Below are 22,877 nucleotides of genomic sequence, written 5' to 3' on the forward strand. Positions count from 1 at the left end.
TCTCCATACCGTCGGCCCCCTCATTGGGCTCCCCATTGATTGCCATCAATGCACCCCCTCTAATTTTTGAAATCTGAAATTGATTTCAATTAAACCCCCTCCCATCCCAATTAAAACTGAAATCTATTTCAGTTTTTCTACACAAAGCTCTCACCCCTCTCTCTCTCCACTTTGCCAACTAAGCAACATTTAATACCTCCTCCAATTAACCATCAATCCCCCACCCGTTGGAATTGAAATTAAGTTCAGAAAATCTGAATCAATTTCCTCCAATTCAAATTCAAACCGGCAACATTACCAGCAGGCTTCTTCCTGCTGTCACGCCGTCCAGGGGTTTCCACACCCGCTGCCTCACGTTCCTAGACGTGTTACCCTGCTGGCTGAAATTCCTGCAAAGGAAAATCAGCAGTTTCACTGCTACGAACCCTCAAGGTGCTGTCCAAAGCCTTCCTATGGCTGCTGTTCAGATTTTCTAAGTTATAGGGTTGCTGTCCAGAGAAATTTCAGCAGTAGAAACAGCTATTATGCAGATCAAAAGTCCTCCAACTGCCACACAATTCTCCAAACAGAATTCAGATTGTTGTCCAAAGAAGATTCAGCCAAAGGGGACGACTGTCTTGCCCGGGCAGATTTTTTATTGTTGTTCCAAGTCCCAAGCCTAGGCTTCGGTGACCTCTTTCCTTCATTCTTTATTTTCCTAGTGGATCCGGAAGTTGACAGTGGATTGGTGCTTGACGACGAGGGATATATTCACACCATCCGCTCTCCCTTCTTTGACGTCGGGTTTGGATTCGACGAAACGGTGGAGAACTACTTGAACCGCACCCTACCCACACTCATCGACATCATAGACGAGCGGTTCGAAGATTACGAGTGGACTATTGAAAGCACGCCGCCCGTGTGTCCTCCACCACCGGCAACCCCTCCGTGGCTCAAGACCCTTGGCATTGCAACCTTCCTCGTGGCATCGTTTGGTGTGCTGAAAATCTTCTCCCGCTAAGCCTAGTTTAGTTGAGTGGTTAATCCCCAAGGTGAACTTCTCGTTATTAAATTACGGATTGTTGCTTAATAGCTTTTGGTGTTGCTACTATCGTTGTTTATCCATGAGTTTTGGTTAATCTACGCATACTTCTTCGCCTAAGCTAGTTAATAACACGATTTCTTTAATGATTTTCTTGCTATCTCAATAAGATATTACTTGAAATTACGTTGTCATTCACTTTTAATTTTTCTTAAGAAGCTCCTTGCATGTGGTATCACATCAGGAGGTGGGTGCAGTTTGAGAAGAGGGGAAAGGGGAGAGGGGGCGGTAGGGTTAGTTAGGGTTTGAGGAAATTTAGGGAAAACTGAAATTAATTTCAGTTTAAGGGGAATTGGAGGGAAAATATTTGAGTTTGAATTTCAAATTCCAAGTGGGGGATGGGGGAATTAAGAGGGAGAATCAATTTTGATTCCCCCCTTGGGGCAGGCGGCATTAATAGAGGTAAGGGGGTTTGGGGGAAGAGAATTAAGGGTTTCCTAATTTGGTTTAGCTAATTAGGGATGACAATTTCAAATCCGATTCTCCTTTGAAGCTTTCCTAATTTGACTTCGGTCAAATTTGGAAATTTTTTTGAAATTCAATTTCAAAATTTTAAACATGTGGTTAGAGGGGAAGGGGCCGACGGTTGAAGGTTGGGAGGGGGTGGTGGAGGATGGGAGGTCGGCGGCTAAAGGAAGGGCTGGCGGGTTGGATCCCCTAGGTGGCCGACGGGATGATGTAGGGGCTCGGGTTGAGGGGAAAACGGGATGGGGGATTTGGGGTTAGGTTGGCGGGTGGGATTTAGGTGGTGGAGCTAGAGGATGAATTGGTGGAGGAGGTTAAGCCACCGGTAGAGGAGAGGTGGGAGGGGCCGACGATTGACTTGGGGGAAGGGAGATGAAAGAACACACAAGTAAAATAGAAGTAAACTAACCACGAGCCGTGGACTCTTCCAGCGACTGGTGGGCCTTGCGCTTGCTCACATTGAGCTCACTCTCCCTTCTCTCTAGCTCTCATGCAAGAAGAAGAAGAAGAAATGAAAATTTCATTAATCATTCATCATTCTATTATAATGCATGAGGCCTCCTTTAAATAGGCCAAGATAAGACAAAGCTAGAAAGACACAAATGCCCTCAGGGCTACACAAGCGACTCAATACCCACAGGGGCAAACTAGGAAAATAAAATGCGAGAATAAATAAAATACAAAATAAATAAAAAATAAAGGCTCTGGATCGTAGCCGTCGATCTGCTTCTCCGACGATGGTACACGTGGCGAAATCTGATGTCCTCATCACTTATTATTATATATTTATTCCACCACCCATCGTGTAACTTTGTCTTTATTATGTTATCTTTATATTTGCCAATCCAATCCTCCATTAAATATAAGAATTTATGAGCAAAATTTTTCTAAGTTTATTGCATAACCATCTTAAATTTATTATGTTGCCTCAATCATCTTGCTTATTAGCAAGCCTTGATTGCCCAACACTTAGATCTATGCAACAATTTGATCTAAATGTTGTTCCTCAATTTATTTCAAGAAAATTTTCATGATATTACCATTCAAGTTAATACTCTTTGGACATTTATTCATTCCAGCTATCAACTTCAATTTGGAGGTTATACTTTCCATTGATAAACCCATTCTTTTGTTTAGTTGATCCAAGAGGGTTGATCTTATAATTTCTATGTATCACTCAAGCAATATTGACTTATACCTATCAAATTCACATTCCACTAAAATTATATTTCATAATATGAATGTTTTAAAAGCTAGGCATGTAAGGTGGGGTGTAATCCCCTTGTATTTAATATTTTTAATAGTTTATGAATAAAAAATAGAATAAAAAAAACAAATATAAGAGAAATTTGAAATAAATTCCACAACCCAAAGTTCATAATATTCTCCTCTATATTCTTACTCCAATATCTGATAATAAAAACTTATAAAATTAAATTGTCAAACAAAACTCCGGAGCAACCTAGGGTTCAAATTAGGTTTAGGGTTTAGGGTTTTGGATTAATTAACATTGGGCAACTTACTAGCATTGTTTTCAAGGAGTGAAAGGGATGCAACTTGGAACTATGTGTTGATGACATACTTGTCGAAAACAAAACTTGGAGCAACACATTACCAAATTACATTAGGCTTCTGATATTTTGTGGATATATAAGATACACTTGAACTCAATGAAATGTGTCTTCAGAGCTAGAACTAGGAAGTTTATAACAATTAAGGTGTTGTAGTAAAGCGTCTGATTGTCTTTTCAAATTCTCAATTCATCGCCAATTAAGTCAACAATGGGTATGAACTATGAACCTCAAGTCACAATTACACAATAATGTTCGTTAAAAATCAAAGTTGAAATTAATAAACTTGAGTATTTATGAATTGAGCATATCCCTTGAGATCAAAATCAAATAGTTGACTTGTTGCCTGAATTTGAGAGGTTGAAATCAAAGTTGAAAAAAATAAATTATAGTATTTTGAATTGAGTATATCCCCTGAGATCAAAACAAATAGTTGACTTGCTACCCAAATTTGACAAGCCGGGCAGCCAGATCATTGCAAATTTATTTTCTTTCAACATTGAGGAATTAGAATTAATGCAAATTTACATCACAACAAATTGGATTGATCTTTTCATTAAATACCTTTCAATTGATTGTGTTTTTGACCTCTCTAACAATCCAATGAGATTCAACATCAAGGAGATAGTACCTTACCTTTGATATGCTTTTGACATTGAAATCGTCAACATTGTGAGGGTATACTCTGGCGGGTGTGACAATCTCTTTAGGGGAAGGACAATTTCCCAAAGAGTATTTTGACAACTGGCGGACCCAGCTTCATGATGACGTCTATACACTTTAAGGAAAGAGTTAAATGGGTATTTTAGGAGATACTTATGGTGTTATAAGTTTGATCAATAGTTGTAACATTTAAACATGCTTAAGCTAATTACTGGTTGTTGACCATTTGTAATATTGGGAATGGACTTACTTGGTCCATTTCCACAAGGTAATGGACAACGATGATTCAATCATTTCATGATTGATTATTTTACCAAATAGATCAAGGCTAAAGCTCTTGCCAAAGTTAAATCCACACTTGTGTGAAGCTTCATTTTGACTGACATCTTCGATTGCTTGACCTACCACGTCATTATTGTTAACAACTGTCCACAATTTGCTCACCAGTAATGTCAAGGAATTATATCAAATTTAAGGACTTCAATTCAAATTATTCTTCGTTCACCTTTTGAGGACTAATGAATAGGCATAAGCTCCTAGCAAACCAATTATTTTTCTTCTCAGGACAATAAGTTGAAGGAACAAGATATATATGGTCTAAGATATTATTTGTTGTCCTGTAGGTATTTTGCATGGCTCCATCATCTTCAACAAACAAACTCCTTTCCTACTCGCACACAAAATCAAAGCTTTATTGTTGGTTAACTACAAACTTGCATGCCCAAAGACTTGTCAAAACATCTGATTTTAAAGAAGAAAAACTTTCCTACGAGTGGAGTGAAGGTCTTTGAACATGTTTTGACCTTCTTGAAAAGTTAATAATTCAAGCTTCCTTTGAGAAGAGGAAATCAAGCACCGAGTTGCAAAATATTATGATGCCTATGTTTGCAAAAGATATTTAGGATAAATCCTCAAAAAAGTTGTTGTTGCCGCAACAAAAAACCACACTTGCCAAACTTGAGTTGACATGCGAATGACCTTAAATAATCAAAGAACAAGTCAGACTCCATGCCTACTATTCCAAACATATGTTGGAAAGGTTATTCCAATAACCTGGAGCGATGATGACTTGAAACATTCTTACCTTTTAAAGAGATCAGGAAGACTTCAGTACTTCAACCTTAGTAAAATATAAATTACATCATATCAATAATTAAGAATTTTATGAGCATGAACTCGTCCTATTTATTTACAAAATAAACATTTTACTAAATGTTTGGATGAGAATAATTTGTGCAATAGTTCAAACAACTCATTGAGATCTCAAATCAAACAATAATTAATATGCTCGGTGAAATCACAATCGCTTAGATTTATGGCAAGCTAATATTCTTCTATATGTAGAAGTTTGATTAGTTTAAGCTGTGGTCAATCAATCCTAGTGATAGTTTTCTTTTCAGGGTGAGCGTATGACCCTCAAGGTGTTGTTCTAATTAAAAAACAACCCTATGTGATGGGCTTCTCCTACCTATTGTGAAGTTGCATCATAGTAAACAAAGTATGATCATCATGTTAGATATGATTTAAAAAATAACTAGAATGATCAAATGGACAAACTTTATAGTCATGCCATAACTCCATTAGTTGAAGTAGAATTCAATTCATCCTAGTGGTAGATTCATTTTCGTGGTGGGTTTATGCCCCTCATAATTCACCTTACAGTTGGGAGTTTATGTAAAAGAGCTCTTTGGGGTGAGCCTATAACCCTCAAAAGAGGCACAACTCTTGCTTGTCAATGTTGTTACTACTTAGAGCATGAGTATCTTGCTAAGTGAAGATAAATAACTTAATTTTTTGAACTATTCAATGAAAATGACAAAATAGATTAAAGAAAAAAACAAAGAGAAAGTCAAACTGAACTTACATCGATAAATAGATCAACTTTAAGACATTAGGTGGATACAATACATAAGTCGAAAAATACAACTTCAAAGTTAATAAAAGAAATCACTTATTCCATTTTATCAGAGGTAGTAGGGTTACAATGCTAAAGTCAATTTCTCGCATACAACAATACAACTTTATAGCTAGAGGCAATAAGCTAATTCTACGGCATATTCCCTTTTTGAGGTGTGCCCACATCCGTTGAAAAGTCATCCTAACTAGCAGCTACCCATGTGATGGTCTTCTTCTTGGGATGAGGCTTGTTCCCTCAAAAGAGGTGCATTTCTTGCTTGTCGATGTTTTTGTTACCTTGTTGAAATTAGGTACTATGTATCTGCAAAAAGTATAAGCTAATTAGTACTTTATTTGATGAACTAAATTTTTTAAAATTATTTAAAAAAACTAAAATTTTTCTTATAATTCATACACAACGTAATTTGCTCTAATCGCTACTAAACATAACCTAAGTCCTATTTTCCAAGTATGTGAAAAAATTTAGACCCTAGAATCCAGGCTCCCCCTTTTTATGTAACTAGAACTATATTGAGTGATAGAAAACCATTCTAGAGGTGATTATTATAATTTGAACTACCATGATGACATAGTTTCTCATGAAATGGGGTCCATCCTCAAGCTAGAAATTTGCTTTAAAGGAAATGCATAATACCAAAGGCCAAATATGGCTCAATACGATTATCAACTATTAACTATAGTTTTCTAACTAAACTATGATTATTATGGTAGCAACATCAATTCTCCAATGCAAATGTATGAAAAGAGACAATCAATAAAGAAGAGAAAGTAGATAGATTTATAATTTCATTTCATTTATGATAGAAAATATTATAAGTTTCTTTCAACACCTTGTTATTTATTTTCATGCAACTCTAGAAGGCTACACACCTTAATAGAAAACGTGGAAGCCTCTCTCATGCTGTCCATGGTAGTACTTGCTCCACCACCGATAAAATCATTGTCTTTCTTTTTTTAACATTTATAAATTTATCATGCACTTTGCATTTTAACTCATGGATTCTTGAGAATTTTTTTGCAAAGTAGAAATAATATTATTGTCAAACCATTGCTTGTTTCCACATGGTAGCCATTTATAGTTAGTTGAGCGAAATAGACGCTAGTTCTTCCCAAAACTTTCTAAAGAAGATTGTAAGGCTGAGGTTATAGGTAGCTGATTGATTGTTTCGTCATTGAAATCCATATTAGTAATCTTAATAAAGAAAGTGTACTAACATTCAACCACCATCATCTTCTCTAAGCACTTGAGAAAATGAGGTTAGAACTTAAAAATGCTAGGAAGGAGATGAAGAGAAGCAACATAAAATGCCAAGTTAGAAGAAATTAAAAGTAAATAAAATAATATTTTAAAGAAATTACTCATTGGACCCAGAGCTACACAATCTTGATTGTTGTATCAACATATAGACATCAATGTTGTAATTAACTCGAAATGACAAGCGAAAACTTTGAAAAGAAGGTGTATGTGACTGAATTCTCAGAAACTCTAACAATAGATTGAGTACAACCACATAAAAGAGCTAAATGCTTAAAACAATGATATGCTAACAACATCAACAACAACAACAACATCAAGCCGTTGTCCCACTACGTGGGATCGGCCACATGTATCTTTCTCTCCTACGTGATTTCCTAAATAGTTTCTAACGTTTATTTTCAACTAAGTCACTCTCTGTTTGTGTTTGTTTATGTGTTATTGAAAGGAAGTTTCTTAGTTGTGTGCCTAAGTGTTCTCCTAAAAGATATAGGAACTTAAGTTGCATCATCTTCCTATGAATCATAATATATATTAACTCCATTAATTTACCTTTTAGAAAACCTATATTCCAAGTTCCTATTATAATTTTAGTTTCACTTACTAACTTCTTTGCCAACATCTATCCATGATATGGGAACCTATTTAACACTCCACCTGGCGCCGGTGCAGCGCTTGCACATTTCTCGCTATATTCAGGCCATACATCGTGTCACTTCCAAGGAATGATCTATCATTAATATAATGCATTAAAAAATTTATGTCATGATTATTCGACAAATTTTACGCCGGCTGTCGACTACATAGTGTAACTCTCAACTTTTCTCATCTAGGACTTGGGACATAGCAACGACAGTGTTAAACAATAATATACTAAGAAATTAATATTATCATCATTTATTAGAAATAAAGAAAAAAATCTTATTATAGTTGTATTCAACTTAAAATAAGTAGAACAATAACAAAAGATAAAAAAAAAAAATGAAATTCTAACTATTGCTTGTTAAACTAGTGACAACATCTTTGAATTACTCCTATGAGTTTGTCTTTGTCTAATCAGGTGAGGAAGAACTCGATAAACATGCTCTCAAGGTTACTTGATGCCATGCTTGAATTTGTTACAAAGAGCAATAGCCCCCCTCCCCCTAGAAAAGGACAAAATCAATTTTTGAATGTGACTTCACAATGAGCATCACCTTTCTAGATTAACTCGTAAAGAGTATATGCGAAAGCCCAATGCAAAGCTAACAATTTGAAGTCGCCTTACAATATATTTGATAGATTTCTTCAATGAAAGGGGCTTGTTAACTAGTGTTTTCATTGCACATCTTATCTTGCAGTAGGACTATATGAAAAGTTTATTTCACCAATTCAACGACAACACTTGTTCTGGGATTGGTAGTTGTGCAATCTTTCTTTGCCTTAAATAGCGATGCTTTATCCTTGGCCTCGATGACTCATCAAGCTTGGACTTGTCATCAGTGGACTTGCTAACCAAGTCAGCTGCCTTCAGAGAACTCACCTTAAAAGAAGGGACCATGATCGATGGAATATGAAAAATTGATTTCTTAGCATTTTAAGAAACGTTTGAGATAAACTCAAAGATGGGTGTTCTTGTCTGTGAGTATTGAGTTTCAAAATATGGCTTAGAGAAGAATGTTGCATTTGCATTCTCGGAGACTATATAGGAGTTTGGAACTTTGTTAGATCGGTCCAACCGGCCCAACACCAGGGCCGTCCCCTGGTTTACTCCAGGTGAACCAAGTAGCCGGCGGCCCCCCTTATGGGGCCCATTATTTGAATACAAAATTAAAGCGGAGGGAGCGGTTTAAGAGGGAATTAAATTTGGGAAGGACTGTTTAGTAATTATAATTATATTTGTATCCTTTAAATAGATGGGAAGGGTTCGGTTTAGGGGATCTTGGTTTTTGCTGAATTTGGGATTTCTCTTAGGTTTGCTTGCGCTCTAGCCGCCGGCTAGGGATTGGGAGAGCTAGATCTTCTTCTCGAATTGAAGATCTATTGTATTTTATTTCTTTTCAACTTTTCATCAATTATCAAGTTTTCCTAGTGTTTTGCCATGGGATTTATCTCAAATTCTGCTTGAACTTTTCTGAAATTCCAAATTTCAGCAAATCTCTCTTTGATTTCTGCACTTGTTTCCTAACAAACTTATCCATCTCCTTTGTTGGAGGCAAGTTAAAGCCTTATTAGTAGGTGGTGTGACCACTGATGACTAAGGAAAATCAATAATCCTCCTAGTAGAATGATCCTTTGTAGATTTTCTTCTTGCTCTCTATAAGGTTGTATTCATAGGTTCAATATTTATTTTCTTCAAAGTAGGCTCATCCACTAATGCTGGACTTTCTACAGCCAAAAGATATTTCCTCTTTTAGTTTTTTCTCCGAACTTTCTCCTCTAGTGTCTAAGTATGTCTTTCATGACAATCCCATAAAAATTTCCTTTGTAGGAGAAATTGAATTAATAATGGCAAAGTCCATAGAGCTTAAGTTGATAAGTGAAATACAACCTAATAGAGGCTAAAGAGTAATGTGTAAAGCCCGCTATTAAAGAACTCTACAAAAATATGTGTAAACATCTTGACTTATCTTGAAATCCAATAATCTTGACTAGATTTTATACAACATGAATCATGTGACACGGGGCGATATGGGTTGTTGATAATTTCAATCTCTTATTTTTTTTTTCGCTTTATTTAAAGAGCAAAAAAAAAAAATGTAGAACTTGTGTACATTTCTATTTTCCTGAGTCAGGTGATCAAATCACAGTGACAGTGTAGACTTGAATCGGATCCATAGAACTGATTAGTAATGAACCCAAATATCAGATGAGTGGAGAAAGAATGTGTTGGTTATTATTTTTAAGAATAAAAGTGATGCACAAGAGTGCGCAAATTATAGAGAAATTAAGTTAATGTGTCATACATTAATGAACTGACATGAACTAAGCTAAAATTAAAAGTCAACCATCTAAAGGTTGTTTTGAGCTAATGATCGATAGGTCACCAAAAATAATATTGCTTCTCAGATAGAACTCAGTCCTTGAAATTTGGCATCGAATGAAATGTGGAGGTCATGATTGCCTTAATTGTCACTTAATCATTTAATATTACTCATTCGAAGTAGTTAGCAAAAAAACTCATCTTTGTCCTCTTTTCAATAGAACTTGTCTAAGATTGTTGCATCAAGTGAGACGAGTTTGTGACTAGCACAACTAATTATAACATTTCCCTGACTCACCTCTCAGTTTTTTGAGTTTTATGAAGCTCATTCTATAACATTAACCTGACAATAAATCGGGGGTTATTCGCTTAACCTGACAATAAATCGGGGGTCATTCGCCAAGTGTGGGGCTTTTTTTAATTTTTTTTTTAAATTTTCTTCTTTTGAAACTTTTGTATGCCCACCTGGCTCAGGTCAGCTGAGCTCATTTTAGAAATTATAGGGATTGAACATCCCAAATTCAATCCATCTATTATTGCATCCCTTGATTTTGTTGGTAGTCTCAACTCTCAAGTATGATTTAGTTTGCTTCCACCGAATAGTTTTAGATCCAGATTAGGGAGATAGCGGGGGGAAGTAGTAGTTATTCAAGACATGGTAGATAATGTGCAATGTCAACCAATGATGCAGACATGAACCATTAGTAAATACCAACATGAGCTTGAATATTATGTTATCTGCACCAATGTCATGTTTTTCTATGCTGTCCTTGATGAGGCGATTAAAATCCATCCCAATAGGAATCTATTAAAACTCAAACAAAATCTTACTACTAATGTTAATAATTTCATATTTAAGTGTAATTTGCATTACAACTAGTATTTTTTCTTGGGCATTTTGATCTCTATTAATCTAGATAGAGCTAGTTTGAAACCTAGTTGCATTTCATAGGTTTAGATGGGAGATGAGCTTATGCATGTCATATCTTGTCATCCTCTCCTCTGTTTTAAGAGGGATAAACATTAGAACTTGTTAGGTGGGCATAAATGGTTGCCTAATGGTGGAGGTTGTGCAAAGGGTTGTGGTTGTGGAAGTAGGGAAGCCTCATTGGCTTGTCTAATGGTATATATCATGTTTTTGGCCTTTAATTTAGTTTCCAGTTCTTATTTAATGTCAGTCAGAAGTGGAGTAAATACCTATTGGCTTAAATAGGAAATAAACTACCAGCCTACTCAAAGATGATCTCTCCAATACGGACTTCTCGCACTGGAATGAGGCTTCTTCACTTCCGTAAATCCAAACAGGCCCTCTATTAATTGAGCTCAGACATTTGCAGTATGAAATATAGAGAAAAGAATTCTATCCTCCCCTTCATTTGAACATGAGACATAATGATGATGATATCCGACTGTTGAAAGTTTATCAGAAAAGGAGCCAAAGATCTACTACGTGCATGATTGGACCACTTTAATTTTGAGATATTATTTGTATTTGACTTATATATGCATCTTTTTCGTTTTTACCCTCACTTGAGGGAGTAGGTTTATGTGATCCCAGGGGGCACTTTTGTCATTTGATTTGTTATTGTATTTTGGCTATTTATAGTCCCCTTCTCTTCTTTTTGAGAGATGATGATTATTATGAAAAGAAAATTCTGCACTTTGTGTTTGAGAGCTTGAGAGTTCTTGTGAGAGTTAAAGTCCCTAGGTGAGGCCAACGTATTACCCATCAGACGCAGGAAACGTCCGGGCTCGTGGTCCATCTCCTCCGCCAATTTTCCTTTCCTCTTTCTCCTTGCCGTCGCCCCTACCTTCTTCTTTCTCTCTTGGCCGAAAGCCACCCCAACCCTATTCCACCACTCGGCCAATCACCTTCCCCTAGCCGCCGACCACCCCTTTCCCCAAACCTTGGCCGACCCCTTCCTCCACCCAACCACCGACCCCACCACCTATCCAAGCCGCAGACCATCTTTTTCCCTCCTTTGCATTCAAACTTTCAAACTTAGCATTCAAGCACTTTCCTAAATTAACTCCCTTTTAAATTTAGATTCAAATGAATTTGAATTTGAAAGTTATTTCCTAAAATAGGGAAAGTTATTTTAGGAAATCCCTCAATTCATGCTTTATTTGAATTTTAAATAGGAGTTTATTTAAATATTCTTTCCTATTTGAAAGTTCCAAATCTAGCAATCCATGAATCCTCCCATTAAATCCTTTCCCCTAAGCCTAGCCGCCGGCCCCACCTTTTTTCTCCTCCATTATTCCCTTTCCAACTTGGGTTTCCAATCACACCAACCATCAAGGTGCCCCCCCCCCTTTCCCTCTTTATTTTGGAGATTCAAATTCAAATTTCTCCAATTAATCTCCCAAATTAATGCTGCCATTAAATCTCAATCCATCAGAATTGATTCTTGATTTAAATTGCATACTACTTAGGCAAGAGAATTAATTCAGGCTTCCTCTAATTGCTTCCCCTACATTAATTTGACCTCTAAATCCGAAATTACTCCATCCTCCTTCCCTCTTCTTTGGGCCGGCCACTTAGCCCCACCACCCTCTCTCTACTTCTTCTCCTATGCCTGATATTTCACCTAAGGAAGATGAAATAAAACCTCCTCCCTTGACCATCCACATGGAAAACCCTCGAGCACCTTTATCCTTTGACAACTACAAGGACTGTTGGCTTCAAGGAGAACTCACAAACGATCATTGCCCGGATCCTGAAGGGGATTGGAGCAAAGTTAAGAATTTCGATGAATTTCTACATCAAGTTCAGAAGCTTGACTACGTTCTTCGTCAAATCAAAGTTCAGAAGTTCGACGAAGTTCTACATTAAATTTAGAAGCTTGAAAAAGTGAACTCTCTTCCGAATCTTTTGTTCTTCTAACTCCTCGATCGTGACATCATTAGAGTTATGAAAGCTTCTCCGCCTAATCCTTATTATGAGTTTGTGTGAGGGATCTTAATAGTGACTAATCTAATTGTTAATCAAGGGATTTCCTTTGAAAGCCCGACAAAAAGCTAAGTTAGATTTGATTTGATTGTTTTTATGTTCCTATCATTAGCCCGTAATTGACTACTTAAACCTAATCATTGCTTTATTGTTTTCCATCTCTTGTTTATGTTGCAAGAAGTTACTAATTGCTATTTCTCACTCATAAGCGAGTAATTTTAAAGATAATCGCATCGCATGTTCATATAGTCCTACATCACATACATTTTGGATGCTGGTGTTTGGCTTAATTCTCATGAATTCATTTCTTCCATTAGGATTACCAAGCTATGGCAGCGCAGCTTGAACATCAATTTCGCCTTGGAAGACTTTCTGTGCAAGGGTTGTGGTTTTTTTGTCAGGTAAATGCATTTCTTGTAGAACTTTTCGCAAATGCAGCTTGTCCTATGTAGTTGTAAACTTTTAATATTTAATGCCCAAAATTCAGCCAATGATGGCAGCACTGCATGCTTTATCCATTGTAATTGAGAAAGCATCTTCAGGCAATTTGTTTGGTTCGGCTACTCTCAACCTCTTGCAAAGCCAGGTATATGCTTCATCTACCTGTTTTTTCAGCTGCAGTTAATTTTTTTGTCATTCCTACTTGAGTTTCCCTTTTTAGATTTTGCATTGCTCCGATTTTTTTTTTTTTTTAAATTTGCATTTGACTACTTGTCATGTGTTGGAGACTATACAGTGTGTTTTTTATTGTGAGCATTATATCCACTAGATTGTCCTTTGTGCATTTGTTTATCATCGTTTATGATATTTAAATCGCATATTTGTTGCTTAGTTATCCTTCAAGGAATTAAACTATTCAACATATTTAAACTAGGGCAGGCTAAGGCCATGGCAGGTGATACTACAGTCCGTGCATTGCTTGAGAAGATGACACAGAGTGCAAGTTCTCCATATTTGTCGATATTAGAAAGGTATCTCTTATTTTGGGATTGCATTTCATAACTTAATTGTAGAGATCCTGTTTTGTAGGATTGTTTATAGGCTTGTCTTGCCTGCTACTTTTATTCAGGGAATGTTTGGGTGTTCTATTAGATTACGAACATTTTATTGGCTTAAAAAGGCCAAGAGAATCTCCAACAATCTCGTTCCTAATATTTATGTTTATAGGTGGGTCTATGAGGGGATTATTGATGATCCACACGGTGAATTTTTCATTGCTGAAAACAAATCCCTGCAAAAGGTACTTCATACGTGATCATGTCTCGGAAATCTCATGTATTGTTTTCCGATCAATAATCTCAAATTTTTTTTGAACAGGAGAGTCTTACAATAGATTATGATGCCAAGTACTGGCAACAGCGCTACAGTCTCAAAGATGATACTCCTAGCTTCCTTAGAAGTGCTGCTGGCATGATTTTGACTACGGGGAAATATTTAAATGTCATGAGAGAGTGTGGACACAATGTGCAGGTGTAATATAAACTTATTATGATGTTGAATCAGTCAATTAGGACACTTTTTTTTTAGTTTGCTTGCAACCAACATATTGCATTTTGATTAGGTCCCCCCATCAGAAAATTCAAAACTGACAAGCTTTGGGTCAGACCATCATTATCTAGAATGTGTCAAGATTGCTTATGATTTCGCAAGTTGTGAACTGTTAAATCTTGTCAAGGAAAAGGTGCAGTAGCTCAGCACTTTAATATCATAATTATTTAGTGTTCTGAAACTTTTCAGGTCATATTGCTCTGTATTAGTAGCTTAGTACAATTTCCCTTTTCATTTCCAGTATGGCCTGATTGGAAAATTGCGATCTATGAAGAGATATTTTCTTCTGGACCAGGTAATCCAATCCTTTCTTTTCTTTTAAATAATTGCTGGTATTTCCTTGTTTGAAACACTTGACTTCAATGTGGTGTTTATTGTACTGACATTCTTTTGGCTAATTTAGCATAGGAATCATACACTTATAATTACTTGCATTTTTATATGACAATTGCAAGTCTTGCAAAATAGTAGTGAACAAAGAATTTTATTTTATTTTTTTATGATTAAGATATGTTATATCCGGGAAGCGGAGAAGGATATACAATATAAAAAATAAGAGATAAGCAATCTACAAATTTTGATAAGATTAATGAATTAAAAGTAAGGATTGTAAGATTTTACTTAAAAATGGAGACATTAATGAAATCTGAAAATGCTTCCTTGAGAAATTATTCAATAAAAATTTTAGGGAAAAAGTAATTTTAGAAGAGTGTGATGAATAATATAATAATGAATATTAAAGATTGATAAAAAAATTATGGTGAAGTTAGTTCCAAACATGATGCGTAACGTTAAAACTATTGGTTCATATGAGATATTTATTGAGACGACGGAGTTATGAGTGATATTAGAGCGATTTGGTTAACAAATATTTTTAATTTAATTTTAGGATTAAGAGGATTCCGGATAATTGAAAAAAAAAAGCTTCTTGGTTGCCATATTTAAGAATAGATGAAATGTTCGAACTTGTAGCAATAATAGTAACAGAAAATCCTGAAATAATCCCTAGACTATTTGTGTGTGGCTAATTCAGTCTCAAAGTATTAAGTAGCTTCAATTTAATCTATCAACTACAAAAAATGATCCATCATGCATTGTGATATAAAATTGATCCCATTTAGTCACTTGACTATACAAAATTAATCTCAATTTAGTCCGATCATTCTGGATGAATTTAGAGGGACAAAATTGGAGTATCGTGATACCCTGGGACAAAATTGGCCATATTCAAATAATTAGGGGACTATTTTGAAGTTTACCTTGACATAGTAATCAAATTTATGATTTATGTAATAAAGTTATGGGAGAAATGAATGAAATATACACTTAGAAAAGTTAACCCGTTTAAGAAATTAATTTGATTTCATGCTTGAAGAATCCATTGTGCAAGTGAATTTTTTAGGTAAGACAATCAATGAAAAATATAGAGTAGAAAAGAGGTCTTCATATGATTTTTATTGATCTTAAGCATGTCTATGATTAAAAAAATATATCAAAGGTATGTTCAAGTGTTAAAAATATGTATGATAGCCTTGACTAGTATTGCAAGTAGTTGTGGAGTGAAACAATAAGACTGTATCATAGATCAACATTTAAGTTAATATCTTTTTAGGTTGTTTATATCTAATGTTTAAGAAACATATTCATTGTGAGATGCCTTGTTTTTTAATATACGACATAATTTTAATATGTGAATGATACTGAATTTAAGTTGAAAGGTCGAATAATGGAAAGAATATTTAGAGGGTAAATGACTTAGTATTATTAAACTAAAGAGCAGTTAATTGATATGAATTTTTTGTATAGTGAAATTAAAAATTCTCTCTCAATATTACTAAAAAATAAAATAATATCTAGTTGTGATAGATTTAAATATATTATATCTACCATATCAAAGAAGAAGGATATCTTAACTTATAGAGTTAAGATTAAATGTTTAAATAAAGTTCCTTTGGAAAAGATGGGTGTATGCGAGCTCTCATTAATCTATGGTTTTGAGGAACTCCAAAATACACTAAAGGCAACTTGATCAATTATATTAGATGAACAATGGGAGTATGAATAATCCTCTATTGAAGATAAGGTATTGGAGAATAGAAAATACACTAGAGTACTTGTGTGGAAGGATTGTAGAAGTGCTAAAGAGTTTAAGGAAGAATAATGAAGAGAGAGGGAAGAAGGAGAAAGAAGGAATAAGAGGAAACTAGACGCAATCTAGGGGAAGGGAGAAGCCATGCAAAACATATTTTTTTAATAATCACAATCTAATTATGGTATGACCATTTGACCTCTATTTATAATAGAAGTTCCTAGAAGTAAGATTAAAAAATCAAAGTTATCTTAAACTGGAAATTGCTTATATTTCCTATGAAAATTAAAATTAAAACTAAAGATGAACTAATAAAAGAAATGTAATGATAACTGAACTAAAATGCTAGGACAAGGGACAAAGTCCATGCTTGTTATGTATCATTCCACTCGAGTGCAAAATGCTCTATTTTTTAGTGTTTGAAGAACGTTGGAGAAAGAATTTGAAGGTCTTCTGTTACAACACCAAATAATGAAATCCATTTCATTGAGAATGCATCCCAAAGAAGAAGAGATGAAGGGTGATCCATCTTTGGGATGAGAGTTGAAGGGGCCATTATCATATAGAGAAAGAGACGAAAGGAATAAACCTCACCATTTATGGCACATCTATAGAAAAACCTAATCATAGGCCTCTTGAAACAATTAATCATCTTTGGGAAAAGAGAGATTTATTTGGGAGGCCGTGAATCAAATTGTATGAATTGTGACAATTTGTTTAGTTGTAGATGTTGACATAGTGTGTAGGAGTGGATCCACACACTTTTATGTTGTTTTTGTTTTTTATTCAAATTATGATTCATGACTTGGATTAGGGTTTAAGTTTAATTAGTATATTTTATTTTGAATTTATTGTTAGGTTTAAGGTCTTTTGTTTGAGGGGATGAATGAGAGGGTTTGATTTTCACGATTGAAGAGAGTGTTCTTAACTTTTGTATGAGAAAGAGTGTTTTTAGACTAAGGATGTGAATTTCAATTTTTTCAAAGGAAAGAGTGGGGCGGAATGTCGGCTAATAGAAATAGAGATTATTTTTGGTGTATATTAGGAAGTATGATTAGGGAGAGAAAGGACGAGGGGTGGGATCATTTATACTAGCTTTAGAGATAAGTTGAATTTAGGTAGTTAGGGAATTCATTTTTTTAGCAGTGAAAAGCAAATTTAAAATTCACTTAAATTTAATTCAAGAATAATTTAAATAATGCGAGGAGCATTTTATGAAATAAAGGGGGTTGGAATGAGAGAAAGAGGGGTCAAGTAATACAAAATTTATAACTAGGAAGTAGAGGGCTTGGGTATCACTATGACGCGGGCTTGGGTATCCTTATGCTTATGTTTCATGTACAGGTTTTGAGTTGGATGAAAATGATAATCTAAGTGCAAAGGAGTTTATTAAATAAAATACAAATGACAATTCAATTGCGATGCTACTACATGAAACATAAGCATCCTATGTTAACACTCATAAAACCCCATAGTGAAAGTTAGGGTCCCTTAAGACCACATAGATAAAGTTAGTATCGGAGTAGGACAGAAGAATAAGTGGAGTAAAAGCAACATGGATAAATTTATGCAAAAAAATTTATATGGAATAAAATCAACAACTCGTGCAACACTCAATAAGGAAGATTGGAAATAAAGATTCATAAAATCAACCTTAGATAATTCAGATAAGGATGATAATGATGTTGTATGATGGTACGCTTAATTGTATTTTTTGTTAGCTACTTGTAACTGTCCACATATCTTTAATGGTGGTGAGGTTCTTCAAGCATTCATATAAGTATATAAAAATTATTGTTTCCTTACTGTTGTGACCAGAAATGTGAGTTTCTGATCAGTTTAAACTTTGACAAAGAATAAAAGATTACCATCTACGTTATCGAATCAATTTGTTGTTGTCTGGTTTAATATTTGTTATGCTCTATTTTAAAGGCTTATATTTTTGTGGCTGAGGAAGCTAAACAAGAAATTTATTCCGCGTGTCCCTTGCTTCTCAAAGAGAATGGTCTTTTTTATACTAAAATCAGGTTTCATGTTCCCTTGTTATGCTCTACAATTGCGTTTGCATTTATATGCATACATTAAGGTTATGTTGCATGCATTTCTTTCATGAATACGCACCATGGCAGAATTTCTGATAGTGCAGGTAAATCATTTGCTAATATTTTCTATGATAATCTGTTCTCTTTAGAATAACTTGCAATGATTTTACTAGTTGAATTTTGGAAAAAATACCATTTTGAAGCATGATGAATTTTGAGTTCTCCATAGTTCTTCAGGGTGATTTCTTAGTCCATTTTATGGACATTGCTATGGAGGAACTTGTCAAGAGGCCTGAGGACATATCTGTTGAAAAACTGCAGGTTTAATATATACTTGCACGTGATTCTCCAGAATATTTTATTTTTGTTAGAAGCTTTTGGTTTTTGATTGGTTTTAAGGTCTGGCTTGTACTTTGTAACATTCAGTCACTACTCGATCTTGCTCTCCGTTCGACAGCTGCTGCTGCAGACCCATGTCATGAGGAGTTGACATGTTGTGTGGTAAGTTACATTGCTGAAAATTGCATCAAGCTCCATTACCCTTTTTTTTGGTGTTCATGTCTTCTGCTGTGCAGGAAAGAGTCTCATTGCTCAGGAAACTGTCTACACTCAAAGATTTGGGGAGCTCTTTTCATGCTCCTCCTAGTAAAACTGCTTTAGACATTGGTGATCTGCCAGAGCTAGTAAACATCAACGGCATAGAAACATTCTCCCTGAGTTACAAGGTATTTTACATATAGGGTTCTGTGGATATGAATTTACTTCTTTGGAAACCTTTTATATACACTCCTGATTATCAAATTTGTGGCATCGCAGGTGCAGTGGCCTCTCTCACTAGTCATATCGAGAAAAGCTCTGACTAAGTATCAGTTGATTTTTCAGCTTCTTTTCCGCTGTAAACATGTTGAACGTCAACTTTGTGTGGCGTGGCAAGTACATCAAGTATGATCTTACATTTTTCTCATTTGATTTTTTTATTTATTATTCTTATTTTTTTCTGTTTGATCTATCCAATTGACTCTATTATATTTTCCAGGGTTTCCGTTCTTGTAACATACTTGGGACGACCATCTTACGATCTTCTAATCTCTGTCGCAGCATGCTTAAATTTATCAATAGCCTTCTACATTATCTAACATTCGAGGTAAGCCTAGAAACTTTCACAAGTTGATGGTTTTCCTGGTATCCCTACGCTATTTTCTGGCGTGCATTTTCTTCAGGTTCTTGAACCAAATTGGCATCTGATGCATGACCGCCTTCAAACTGTGAAGAGCATTGATGAGGTTCTTCATTAGTTCTGCTTGTTTTTGCTAAAATTTATGCAAATGAATGTGAGCTTGTTACCTCATACTTTAGATTCTTTAATATGCATCAGGTGATCCAATTACATGATTTCTTTCTGCAAAAATGCTTGAAGGAATGTTTGCTTCTCTTGCCTCAGCTTGTCAAGGTGCGATAGCTTTCATGTATAGTAAGTTAATCTACATATCACACATAAAAAATTTTCTTTAGTGGTCAGTTTCAGTTTCCTATTATAATTTGTTCTAGCCAATATTTGCATTTGCAATAGATGTGGGACCTGAATGCAGTATTAGCAAATCTGAGTTTGTCATCTTCATTTAGGCCTCGTTTGATGTGGCTTATTTCCTCCATTTGGAAACGGCATTTATCGCTGTTTGAATATGCCGCTCATGTGGAAATGCTTTTTGCATAACTTTATTTTTTTACTGTTTTGAGAAGTTTTTTGATATATGTTTTTCCGTTTGAGAACTCCATTTGCTCCACCAACGTTTTTAAAACAATCTTTTACAAAAAGTTGAGGGATAACCAAATGAAACCTTACTTTTTTTTTTTTGTTCTTAACATATACTTAATACACTATATTAACATATGGAAATATGGAGTAATTTGAAGCACTGGATTTCTTATTCTGATATGTAAAGATCAGTAGTAGTCAATCGACTTATTGCTCTAGTTTTGTGCTTTGATTTTGCATTTGCAGAAAGTGGAGAAACTCAAGTCAATATGCCTTCAATATGCTGCTTCCATACAGTTATTAGTACCATCCATCTACATACCTGATGTGGTTGATGCAGCAGATTCCTATACTTTTAGATTAGGAAAATCAAAGGAAAGGAGACCAAGCGGTAGAAGTCGGGCACTAAAATCCGCAGAGGAGAATCCCATATTCTCTGATTCTATCATGTAAGAGCTTACAAACTTAAGCTCACTATCCTTTTTCTATGGTCTTTTATTTCTCGGCAATTTTGCAGGAAATTTGAGAACGACTTCAATGTCGAGCTTCAGAGTCTCAGGCCTATTCTTAGCAGCGGCTCGCAAACTGAGCCATTTCTGTCGCGTCTCGTGCAATGCATTCTTGGCGTGGGCAGTGATCAATGAGGTGCTAACTTCTCCCATATCCCAGTTTATTTTTCCATGTGAGTTCTTTGCTTTCTTTCTAAGATTTCTATCAATATATCATTCCCTTTAAGGAACACCTATCTCTGATATTATATGGATATCTGGTCCTCCCTTATTGTCATGATTTAAATACTTCTTTTTAGCTTTTCTTAGTTTATGGTTCTTGTTCTTGTTCCCATTCAAAAATAGCTAATGTTCCCATGTGATGCTTCAACTAACTAGTAATGGCCAACTATCTAGCTATATTTGGTGAGAAGTCTCTCCTTAAGTTGCGAATAAGGCTAATATATGTGGTTATTGCCTGCTGAAATCAACTGCATATCTAGTTTCAGGTGATAAGTGAACCCAAATTATAGGACCTACTTTTTCATTGTAGGATCGTCTTGGTTGCAAGATTTAGGCTTCGTTTGATATGACTTTCTTAGGGCATCTCCAATCGGAAAACCCATTTTGTACTTTAAAATGCAGTAAAACTTCTAAATGACGTAATTCATTTTCAATCGAATTTCATTTATCTCCACTTTCGCGTGATTCCTGTGAAGGAAACAACCTCTCTCCTCTTTCGCGTGCTTTTCTCATCCTTCCCGCTCTTCTTCGGCAAATTCACAAGCGAGGGTTTTTTGGTATAGGTGAAGAGTCCGACGCCAACATTGGTGTCACATTGTTCATTTATTGAATTTTGGTGTGAGATTTGGAGTTCGAATGCAGCGAATGGCGGACGATATACGGTGGTATGCAATTTGGTTGGAAATGATCTTACTGCTTCTTAAACCAACTTTCTAATACAAAGTTATAAATTTTATATTAAAAAACTAATTTAAGAGCATCAGGAAAACCATCTCAAATCAAGCCTTAGCCAAGATTTTGTCATAATTTAGGTTAAATTTTGCCTTTTTTTCAGGTAATTTTTGTGGCCATATAAATTCTGCTATCTATCTAAATTCCATTTTACTCCTATTTTATGCAAAATCATGGATTTGGTAAATACTAAGATATCTATAATTTAAGTGATTTATATCACTTCTCCTCTTTGCTTCTCTTCTGCACATTCATTTTAATTCTAAATTATGAATATCTCTAAAACAGTTTATTAAGATTTAATATTTATTATGGCATTCTTTGTCAGATTCTAAATTTACAAAATTTATTACAAAATTTATTAAATTTTTCTTGAGCTAAGAAAGTCTGGGGTGACTTTCTTAATACTTTTTAAAATAGTTTAAGTATAAAAATTTTTAATTCAAATTTTTTTTTTTTACTAAAAAATTATTTTACAAAACAATAAAGAGCTGACTCAAACGAAACTTAAATCTTTATTGTAGCCAATAGAGTTGGGTGTTTTTAAAATACATTAAAAACATCAATATTATTTACAGTTTATTCATTAATTTAAAATACATTAATTTTTTTACGATTTATTACTCATTTAATATTAAATAAATTAAAATCTTTAGTTTTTGTTTTTTAAACTACATTCACCTATTATTTACATTTTGGGTTGATTATAGTGATTGTGGGGGAAGCAATTTGATAATTTTGGTTGTCGATAATAAAATTCTCCTGTAGAGTTTAAGAAAAGTAGTGAGAATAAATGGCGGTATTTTCATGACTCAGTTAGGAGAGTAGATGTATTAGATTTGACTTATATTAAGAAATGTAAATGCAGATTTAAAAAGATTTGGTTAGAAAATATTATAAGTGATATTTCTTTATTAGATTTAAATGGAAAATTGACTCTTAATAAAACAGAATGAAGAAAAATGATTCATGTAGTTGATCCTATGTAGTATGAAAGTAATAGCTAAATAAAATTATAGTTATTATTTGAAAAAAAAAAATTAGAAAGCTCTCTAAAAGACTTTAAATTTCATCAAATTTATAACCTTTTTTTTTTCCATAAGCAAGCCAAA

At 34.7% G+C, this 22,877-nt stretch overlaps 1 protein-coding gene across 5 annotated transcripts in view; it reads left to right on the top strand.

Annotated features, from left to right (window-relative positions):
• LOC110101431 (gamma-tubulin complex component 2) overlaps positions 1-22,877 on the top strand; it is a 38,402-nt gene that overhangs the window by 5,228 nt on the left and 10,297 nt on the right. For 2 of the 5 annotated variants that reach the window (XM_020829336.2, XM_020829335.2), the window contains exons 7-22: positions 13,185-13,268; positions 13,355-13,453; positions 13,747-13,838; positions 14,035-14,107; positions 14,185-14,337; positions 14,429-14,548; positions 14,657-14,710; positions 18,784-18,867; positions 18,973-19,047; positions 19,122-19,271; positions 19,363-19,488; positions 19,583-19,690; positions 19,767-19,829; positions 19,922-19,996; positions 20,549-20,751; positions 20,820-21,210. In XM_020829336.2, the coding sequence (XP_020684995.1) occupies positions 13,185-13,268; positions 13,355-13,453; positions 13,747-13,838; positions 14,035-14,107; positions 14,185-14,337; positions 14,429-14,548; positions 14,657-14,710; positions 18,784-18,867; positions 18,973-19,047; positions 19,122-19,271; positions 19,363-19,488; positions 19,583-19,690; positions 19,767-19,829; positions 19,922-19,996; positions 20,549-20,751; positions 20,820-20,946 (1,686 nt within the window). In that variant the 3' untranslated portion in view covers positions 20,947-21,210. Of the gene's footprint in view, positions 1-13,184; positions 13,269-13,354; positions 13,454-13,746; positions 13,839-14,034; positions 14,108-14,184; positions 14,338-14,428; positions 14,549-14,656; positions 14,711-18,783; positions 18,868-18,972; positions 19,048-19,121; positions 19,272-19,362; positions 19,489-19,582; positions 19,691-19,766; positions 19,830-19,921; positions 20,018-20,548; positions 20,752-20,819; positions 21,211-21,596; positions 21,937-22,877 lie in introns of those variants that run through there. The other 3 variants (XM_020829334.2, XM_028699687.1, XM_028699689.1) reach the window with 3 other exon arrangements.

The sequence above is a fragment of the Dendrobium catenatum genome, unplaced genomic scaffold (assembly GCF_001605985.2).
Source record: "Dendrobium catenatum unplaced genomic scaffold, ASM160598v2 fragScaff_scaffold_1365, whole genome shotgun sequence".
NCBI classification, from domain to species: Eukaryota; Viridiplantae; Streptophyta; class Magnoliopsida; order Asparagales; family Orchidaceae; genus Dendrobium; species Dendrobium catenatum.